At 51.7% G+C, this 9,691-nt stretch overlaps 1 protein-coding gene across 1 annotated transcript; it reads left to right on the top strand.

Annotated features, from left to right (window-relative positions):
• Positions 1-2,605: 2,605 nt before the first annotated feature.
• On the top strand, positions 2,606-5,912 carry LOC121448784 (adipolin). Its single transcript, XM_041652989.1, has 8 exons — positions 2,606-2,800; positions 3,975-4,091; positions 4,204-4,324; positions 4,417-4,568; positions 4,979-5,087; positions 5,198-5,288; positions 5,421-5,499; positions 5,738-5,912. Exons 1-8 carry the CDS (start codon positions 2,663-2,665, stop codon positions 5,834-5,836), a joined length of 906 nt encoding a protein of 301 aa, XP_041508923.1. The 5' UTR covers positions 2,606-2,662; the 3' UTR covers positions 5,837-5,912.
• Positions 5,913-9,691: the final 3,779 nt, after the last annotated feature.

Genomic DNA, 9,691 nt, shown 5'->3' with positions numbered 1-9,691 from the left:
ACTTGAACTTCCTTTAGCACTAGATCTCAGTTCTTCCCTGGCTGTGTAGTACTCTGTTGCACCTGGGTAACTGTTTAACATCAGTTCCAAAGTTGCCTTGTTTCCTGAAGTTCTTATAAGGCAGAATGTTAGTTTACTTAACATGTAGTGTTGTCTGTGTGTGAAATCTTAATTTTATTATTATTTATTTCTGAGACAGGGTTTCTTTGTGTAGCCCTGGCTGTCCTGGAATTCACTCTGTAGACCAGGCTGCCCTCAAGTTCAGAGATCTGGTGCCACTGCTGTTTGGCTGAAATCTCAGTTCTTGGCAGCCCAGAATGAAAGAAAATCTTAGTGCTGTTCTTAAAGTAGAAGTAAGAAGTCAGCCTATCTCTGACCACAAGGTGTCGCACTCAGTGTAGCAGGTGCCTTTAGCCCCAAGACTTTGCCCTTCTCCCAGCTCCTTTGAGTGCTAGAGGACCCTGTATCCACAGTGAGTTCCTGCACTGACCCCAAATAAAAGATGGCCTTTATTCCATTGGATCAAGCATGTCTAGCCATGTTTGTGTGTTGCCCTTCTTGGCAGTAGTCACTGGAGGGGCAAGTTGGCATTCTGGACTGCCTTCCATTAGATCCTGGTACAGGTGAAAAGCCTCTCCCAAAGCTCACGTCCTGTTGATATTTAGGGAGCAGTACCTTGGGAGGAAACAGCTCAGTTCTGCTACCTCTTGTTCCTCTCCTGAGAAAAAAACAATTCCCAGGCAACCTTTGGGAATTTCTTTTTTAATAGGGTTTCATGTAGCTCAGGCTGGCCTGAATTTACTATGTAGCAGAGGCCGCCTCCTAGGTACTGGGATTATAGGCCTGGCTGACCTTTGGACATGTCATTAGAGAATGGGCAGGAGGGCGCAGTCTCTTTGTGTAGTGAGCCAGTGGGTTCCTGTCAAGCTGTTTTCTCCAGGGCTTGGGGGTTGAGAGCCAGAAGTTGCTTTGGTCATCTTGTTCAGGGTCTTTGTAAACCAGAGTAGAATACTTTTGGTTATTTTCCAAGGAAGTCCTTACTGTGTTATCCCTGTGACAGGCCAAGTCTTGCCTCCTAGCCTACCTGCTTATAAACTGCAAGGCAGAGTTGGGGAATCCCATTACCAGTCACACTGAGAAGGGTTAGGCCACCAGGGTATAGGTGAACCAGGAGAGCTGTCTTCCTTGACATACAGGTATATACTAGGTACGGGTCATTGGCAGGTTCGAATGCTGGTCCTTCCTCATCATCCAGAGTAATCTCATCAATAAATATGAGGGCCAGCGGCACTTTTGAGGGCTCGAGGCATTGACAGTGTGTGTGTGCAACACTTCAGGATTAACCTCTGCTCTTCCTGGGGAGGACGATTTGCCTGGGAGCTGGAAACCCTAGCTTTGTGAGGCTTCTCTGACTGGGTGTGGCCTGGAGCTGGGTTTGCTTGCTTGGCCACCTTTCACCTTTTTTTTTTTTTTTTTTTTTTTTTGGTGTGGGAGTTGAGGGGGCTCTCTTCTAGAACATTCTGTTCTGATTACCAGGACCCAAACCCACTGGAACCAGTGTGTGTTGGGGATGCAGCTCCTGTTTCTTTATAGAGCAGTTAGATCCACTGGCTATGACTGCTCTTAGCCACAGCTTTTACCAGTGGGAGGTCAACTGGCTCTTGGGAATCCTGGCCGAGTCTCACAAGGGCCACTACCTCATAGTCACTGAGGCGAAGGTACCATTGACTTGGCTTGGCCTCAGCTAACCAACTTGCAGCCTGAAGGTGATTCAGAAGACCTCTTCCTCTGGGAACCTGCCACTGTATCACAAGTACTAGAGGGGGAAATTCCACTAGTCAGATGACCTGTGCCTGTGCTAACTTAGGAGAGAGGCCTGGGGACAGACGGTAGAGGTTCACCCCGTGACTGGTGTAGACAAATTAGACCAGCAGCCTCTACTTGCTCTGCTTTTGCAGAGATCAGCCTGGTAGGCCTCATGGAAGTAGTGGAGGATCACTGGCTGGGAGGGGCAGGCAACCAGGTGGTGGAGATGCTCTCCTCCAGTGCCCTGTGTTGCAGGTTTAGAGTAGGGGCTGCATCTGGTGAATGAGGTGTGTGTGAGGAGTTTTGGGAGATTTGTAGAAAGCTTCCTAAAGTGAATGAATCACTTGGGAGTCACAGTGAGCCCTGAAGGTATGAAAGATGCCACAGCGTTGATGCTGACAGCACTCCTACCCCCACCTCTAGCTTAACTAAATAAAAATCTTGCTGAAAAGAGACCAGGGAACTGCTTGTGCAGGGGAGATGCAGCCCTGCTCCTCCCTACTTCTTTAAAAGGGGTGATTGAATCACTGGTCACGGGGGTCCCGCCCTTGCCCTGCCCCGCCTTCCAGGCAGTGGATGAGCCTTGTGTGAACCCTCCCCTTGGAGCCTGAGAGGCTTAGAAAGGAGGGAGGGCTCATTTGGTGGTGGGGCACCGGCAAGGGTACTATGCAGGAGGGGTGGTTGGTGGAGACAGTAGCTCTCTGCTGCGCTCTGGCTCATCCTGCAGACGTGCACCAGCGGCAGCCGGGCTCGTTTTTGGGCCTCGCCCCCGCGCAGGGGCTTTGAATGCGGCCGCCCCCATGAGAACACTGGCCCGGCCTCCTATCCGTAAGCCTTTGCCTGTGGAAACCGAGCCATGTGGGCCTGGACTTGGGCCACAGCAGCCCTCCTCTGGCTGCAGACTGCAGGAGCGGGGTCACGGCAGCTGGCCATTCGTGTGGAGTCCCCTAATATCACCACATCCAACCGCGAGGGATTGCCAGGCTTCTTCAAGGTAGGTGCGTTCTGGGGCGCATGTGGGCGCGTGAGTACAGCTTCAAAGCTTAGACTGTCCCCTACTTCAACAGCTCTGCTCCTATTCTTCCTGGGGAAGAACCTGAGCACTGCCTGAGACCTTGACTGCTGGTCTTGGTTTAGAGTTTGCTGCAGACAGCACAAAGGCTGGCCTGTGGGGAGCCCCCTCTACCATACCTGGTGGGGCTACAGTTAACTGTTTGAAGCCTCAGGATGCTTTTCAGTAATCGGATGCCATTAGGTATAATTGCCGTTTCAGGTGAGGGTGGGGGAAGGACTTTAGGCAGACTGGTAAATGAGGCACCTGATACAGGCAACAGCCTGACCAGCCTGTCCCCTGTGCTTTCCAGGGGTCCTGTGGTAGTCCCATCTGCTGGGGCTTCTTGCATGCAAGAACGTGCCCTGTCCTTTGAGTCCTCTAGGGACAGGGATCTCTCCTGAGCATTAGTATCAAAGCCTCTACTGCTGCCATCCTAGGGGCCTCCAGGACAGGAAGGGAAACAGCCGTTACTCAAACAGGAGCCTTCTGGCTCTGAATCTTTGACCCTTGCATCTCTCCTTCCTAGGATGTCTCTCTGGTTGCCTCTCAGCCCACATCAACCCATCTCAAGCCTAAGGGCCCATTTTCCAACTAGGCTGAGCAGAACTGAGGGAGTGTAAGCCATACGCTAGTTCCTAGGCAAGCAAAAGGGAGAGTGTGGCCCCTTATGTGGGAGTTCCTGCAGTCCTAAGTAGTCCTCATTAGATAGGTTTGTGCTGGGGGTGGTCTTGTTTCACATCTCCCTGTAGCCTTTGCCCTTGTAAGTTCCAAGGGGTCAGATCTGGGTAGAGAATTGTGGTGTATTTAGATGTTCTTGCCTCTGTCCCTGGGTGGCACCTAAGGGGGAAGCAATGTTTTTCTGTCCTTCCTAACATCAGGTTCTTGCTTTTTCAGAGGCAGCAGACCTCACCTTGCCTACCCCCATCCCCTACCCTTGGGGACATCCAGATTTTGATCACCAGGGATAGTCTCTTCAGACTGTGGCTTGAGTTATGCTTGTATACCCAAAATCCCCCCCACTAACCTGTCGTTCATAAATATCTTTGGAGTATGTCAGGACAGAGACCAAGGGCCTGGTAGTCAATACACTAGCCTTGCTCCTCTGGATTTTCAGCCACCAGAGGTCTCTGGACCTGAACTCTCAGATGCCCACATGACATGGCTGAACTTTGTCCGCCGGCCAGATGATGGGGCCACTAGGAAACGGTGCCGTGGCCGGAATAAGAAGTCGGTAAGCCCCTGAGCTGCTGTGGAAGCCGTCTTTGTGGGTTCCCTTCAAGTTCTAAGCCCAGGGAAAGGGGTGACTAGGGTCCTACTTAGATTCACTTTGTTACCTCTTCTAGCGAGGCCTCTCAGGTCTCCCAGGGCCCCCGGGACCCCCTGGCCCTCCTGGTCCCCCTGGTTCCCCTGGTATGGAAGTCACCCCAGAGGTCCTGCTGCAGGAATTTCAGGAGATGCTGAAAGGTAAGACTGTGTCCTGCACCCTACCTCTTTCAGAAGCCAGGAGGCTCTTTCAGGGCTAGAAGGGGCCTGACCCACAGTGGCCCTCCCCACAGAGGCCACGAAACTTCGATTCTCAGGGCTACCAGATACATTGTTACCCCAAGAACCCAGCCATCAGCTGGTGGTTGAGGCCTTCCACTGCCGCTTGAAAGGTCCTGTGCTGGTGGACAAGAAGACACTGGTGGAGCTGCAAGGATTCCAGACCGTGAGTGGGGCCTGGGCCAAAGTAGTCCTTTCATCTTTGGGGATTCTAAACCAAGGAGATGGGTTATAGGGGTGGGCACCTACTGGCAAGATGGGCCCTCAGACACCACTGGACACGTGCCAGTTAGGAGTCTGAATGTTCCTCACCTTATACTAAGTCAGAAGTGGGACCTAGAGTTGCCACTTCCTATGATAGCTTTTGGGGTCCTGTTTACTCCCTGGAACCTAGAACCGTTGCTCTAAGGCCCACGTGGGTGTAGATACACAGATCAGGCCTGTCCTTTCCACAAAGAGAACGCGGCTCAGAAAAGACCCATATGGGGTTGGGCTATAGCTACTTCCCTTGGCTAGAGTATTTATGGTGAGGGTCCAGGCCCTGAAATCCAGCCAGTCACCTCCCAATCTCTACAGCCTACTGCCCAGGGTGCCTTCCTGCGGGGATCTGGCCTGAGCCTGGCCTTGGGCCGATTCACAGCACCAGTCTCTGCCATCTTCCAGTTTTCTGCCACCCTGCACATTGGTGAGCCAGCTTGTGTGTGCAGTATGGGTGATGGGTCCCTCCCCCAGGCAGACACTTGAGTCTGTTCTAGGCAGTGTCCAGAAGGCTCCTATCTACCGCTCTCTCCACAGACCACAGTGAGCTACAGGGCAGAGGCCGGTTGCGTACCCGGGACACTATACGTGTCCTCATCTGTATTGAGTCCCTGTGTCATCAACACACGTGAGTCCTGCTGCCCACAGTGGTCCTCTGGGGTCTGTCCTTGGACTGAGATCAAAAGTAGCCACCTTGAGGGGTATATGAGCACCATGGGCCAGTGGCCCCTACACTGTTGCCCTTTGGTGCTATGCCTAGGTCCCTGGAGGCTGTATCAGGCCTGGAGAGCAACAGCAGGGTCTTCACAGTGCAGGTTCAGGGGCTGTTGCAGCTACAGGTAAGGGTGTAGGCTCAGGGAACAGGCGGGTGGGCTTCTAGCCTGGGAGGGTCTTACAGCCTTGTGCAAGTAGTTGCTCAGGACCTGTGAACCCTTGTGCCCAGGAGTGTGCTGCCTGTTCAGGAGGATTTAGATCTGTGTGGGTGGGAGTATTGGCTCCAAATGCTATCCCCATGGATGGGTAAACCTCTGGGCTGGAGCCACCCGCTTGTAACGATGCCCACTGTAATGTCTTCAGTCTGGACAGTATGTCTCTGTGTTCGTGGACAACAGTTCTGGGGCCGTCCTCACCATCCAGAACAGCTCCAGTTTCTCTGGACTGCTTTTGGGTACGTAGGGGAGCTGAAGACACGATGATTGAGGAGGAACTACAAAGGACTGCTCCCCAATTAATAAATGTCATGACAATAAAGAGCTCCGGGTTTCTCCATCACTCTGGGTGCTGTCTGGTTATTGTGTTGGTACGGGAGATGTACAGCAAGCAGGAGATTGTCGGAATGCGATCCCAGGGACCAGAGTGAAATCCCCTCACAGGGTCTCTAGGCAGATTTCCAGCCAGTGAGCGGGAGGATGGGGGAAGCCAGCAAATCTTCGTGAGCTGGAGACTGAGTTGACCTTGAGGCAGAGACAGGTGATCTCTGAGTTTGAGGCCAGCCTGGTTTACAAAGTGAGCTTCAGGACAGCCAGGGATACACAGAGAAACCCTGTCTCAAAAAACAAAACAAAAATTCAAAGTCTCTTTTTAAAGTTCAGATTTTTGGGGGGCTGGAGAGGTGGTTCAGAGGTTAAGGGCACTGACTGCCCTTCCAGAGGTCCTGAGTTCAATTCCCAGCAACCACATGGTGGCTCACAACCATCCATAATGAGATCCATAACCTCTTCTGGTGTGTAGGCATCCATGCTGGCAGAACACTGTATACATTTTTTAAAAAGAGTTCAAAATTTCTCTAAAATACTCAAGACCTCATAATTATGGGTTTCTGTAAAATCAAAAAGCAAGTTAAATACTTTGTTATTTCAAGGGAAAAGAACTAGGGTACAGTCAAAGCAAAGTCCAAGAGTATAAAAAGTTCAGTGCTTCATATCTGGGAAGGGTCTTGGCAAGTCCCCTTCTGGTTTTGCCATCCTTAGCACACGCGGCTTGTTTCACAGGCTCAGGCTGGCCTCCACACCTGTTGCTACCCGTGGTGATTATCCTGTGGCCCTGGTGTCTCCCGAATGCTGGGTTCTCTGCTGCAGCTGGGCTGTACCTCATTAGCAGCCTCTCCTGGGCTCTCCGGGCAGCTGCATGTTCCAATCCTCAACCTCTCATGACCCCTTCAGTCCTGGAGCTTTAACTACAGCTGAGGCTGCATTTTCACCAGTGGTCTCTCCTGACCTTTCAGGGTGCCCGGCCTTCATGCCTTCATAACCAATATCACCTGGCGAAACTCTTATATATTACCAAGTTCACCTGCTAGACTTGGCTGCTTCTGGGATCAGAGCTTCTGTGTGCCGACTCTGAGGAAATACTTTCAGAAAGGTTTTCCCTCAGTCATGTGGTCTCTTAATCACAGCTGATCCTTTAGCCCCAGCTGACCTGTGTCAGTTATCCCAGTGAGGAAAGATAACAGCCCTAGCTGACCAGACCACAGATTCTTAATTCAAAATAGCAAATAGCTCTGATAAGTAGGCTTAAGGGATGCTCAGACTTCCCTCTGAAACTTTACAAGCCAGACATCTCCATCTTCTGTAAGTGACGGTAGCTCACTAAGCTCAGGGCACTCAATGGCTTTTCTAGCCCCAAGTTCCAAAGTCCTTCCACAGTCTTTCCTAAAACACATAGTCAGGTCTCTCAAACAGAATATCACTCACAGTACCAATTTCTGTCTTAGGGCATCGATTACTGTGATGAAACACTATAACCAAAAGAAAGTTGAAGAGGAAAGGGTCTATTTCAGCATAAAAGTCTCAGACCACACACTCCATCACAGGGAAGCCGGGGCAGAAACTTGAGGCAGGAAGAGTGCTGCTGGTTGACTTGTTCCTCGCGGCTTGCTCAGCCTGCTTTTTTTTTTTTTTTAAAGGCAGGACTTCTCTGTGTAGCCCCCAACTCTGTGTAGAACCAGCTGACCTCAAATTCAGAGAGATCTGCCTGCCTCTGCCTCCCAAGTGTTGGGACTAAAGGTGTGTGCCACCATTTGTGGCCGGGCCAATCTTATGGAGACATTTTCTCAATCGAGATTCTCTTATTTAACTCTAGCCTTTGTCAAGTTGACAAAAACAAAAAGGAAAAAACCAAAAACTAGTCAGCACAAGGGCCTTGTGAGGCCTGCACCCTATGAGGAGGGGCCCACAAACTGTTGGGGTTGCTGACGGGAGCAAGGCTATATAAGCATACAAGACTGCCCACTTCTTAGGTGTGCCGCGTTGGAGAGCACCTGCAAACCCAAGTGTGATTAAGACAAAGTTTGGGGTAGGGAAGCCTGTCCAGGCTAAGGCAGGAGTTCCCTTTCTTGCCACTTTCACTTTACTCAGTGAAGGCCACCACTCCCTAAAGATCAGAGCCCACAGATGGTGTGCAGGGTAGACCTAGCAGCCTGTCCACTGCAGTCCTCAAGGTAGGAGTCAGTGATTAATGAGATCCCTCTATCCCTGCACTACTTTGGCTCTGGCAAACTCCTGTCAAAGAATATAAATTAGTGTCAGGGTGTCCCAGCCTGTTGAGCTTCCAAGATAGCATCTCTAGTTGGCACCTGGGCCATCAGAAGGTGGTGCTTCCAGCTCCTGACTTTCTCAAGACAAAACCTTCTCAGGCCATCAGCATTCTGTCTTCAAGACTGAGCAGGGGAGAGTTTCCCTGGCCGAGGAATGACCTCCCAAAGGGAAGTATACGGCTGAGATATGGGGAGTCTGCTCACAGGTCTGTGGGCAATCTCTCACCCAAGGCCTTGACTGTCCTTGAGGTACCATAGGAGGGCCCTTCCTTGGGGTCTTTCTGGGCAGTGAGGCAGATCAAGCCAGGCATGGAGGTGGTGTGGGTGGCGCCAGTCTGTGTGGTAATAGGCTTGGCCACTGACCCATCCCCACCTTTCTTCCAGACCCTCACTCCCAACCCTCATGTGGCGTCAGGGGCGGGGGCTGTCTGGAGAGGTCTGTTTTTCACATGACCTAGCTTCTGTGCCTTCTGCTTTGATGGGGGATGGTGCAAAGCCTGCTAGGGTCCACACGGAGCATAAGCAGGGTCTATTGAGTAAATAGAAAGGAGCCCAAGTGTGGAAGGAGTGACTGTCCTCCCACTTGCCAATTACCGAGATCCCGACAGGCTTGAGAGTCCAGGTCAGATTGAAATATCCGGGTTTCGGGAGCCCTCTTTTTTTCCTGCTCTCTGTAACCTTGTTAGGCAGCCTACCTGCTGGACCAAGAACTGGAGCTCTCTAGTTTTCCTTCCAGAGCCCCAGCCCGTTGGACTGGGACATCCATGCATTCTCATCCCAGGAGGAGCAGGGCCTCCATCCACTATGGCAGGGAGATAGTTTGCACACAGAGTGACCTTTCAGGGCATGTCAGTGGAGATACCGATACTAAGGGCTAAGGTTCTGTGAGAGGCAAAGGAGGGACTAGGAAGGGGATGGGACAGAAGTATGGTTTGGATATCCACCCCTCTGCAGATCCATAAACATCTCATTTACATTATTAGGGTTTTCAGGGGCTGCTTCTCTGCATGGCTAGGCCTGTAATTTCTCTGTTCCACTAATAGCAGCTATTACCTTGTGCAGATCAGACTGAGGCTCGAAGCCAACCACCCAGCATGGTGGGCAGCACCAGACAGGCTCTCCTGAACCACATATAGGGCCTCCCTGCCCAAGGTATAGGTCTCACAGCTTTGTCCTTTGGTCTTGTTGGCTGCTGCAGGGTCTGTGATGCCCAGGATGGAGACTCACAGAATGGAACTTAGGGCCCCACAAAGAGACGGATGGAGATGAGAGATGAGGAGACACTGATCGGGGGCCAGCTCCACAGAGCAATGCCTGGGCAGGTGGCCAGGATCAGGGTGGGCCTTGTCTCTGCGCCTGACTCCACCTGCGTCTGTCTGTCTGCTCTTTCTCCCCATTCCTGCCCCTAATCGGAGGTCATTAGCCACTTACCTGTAATTTCCTTGGAATGTGCTGTCTCCAGATGAGCCCCAGCGGCTGGGGGCCCAAGAGCAAGT

The sequence above is a fragment of the Microtus oregoni genome, unplaced genomic scaffold (assembly GCF_018167655.1).
Source record: "Microtus oregoni isolate MIOR12 unplaced genomic scaffold, Mior012 000005F_ref0000423, whole genome shotgun sequence".
Lineage (NCBI taxonomy): Eukaryota > Metazoa > Chordata > Mammalia > Rodentia > Cricetidae > Microtus > Microtus oregoni.
The sequence above is the reverse complement of the archived record's forward strand: the minus strand, read 5'-3'. Positions and strand labels throughout refer to the sequence as shown.

Coding starts and splice junctions, on each gene's coding strand:
- LOC121448784 (XM_041652989.1), top strand. CDS start 2,663: ATGTGGGCCTGGACTTGGGCCACAGCAGCCCTCCTCTGGCTGCAGACT. Junction 4,325..4,416: donor ATTTCAGGAGATGCTGAAAG/GTAAGACTGTGT, acceptor CCCTCCCCACAG/AGGCCACGAAACTTCGATTC. Junction 5,289..5,420: donor TCCCTGTGTCATCAACACAC/GTGAGTCCTGCT, acceptor TGCTATGCCTAG/GTCCCTGGAGGCTGTATCAG.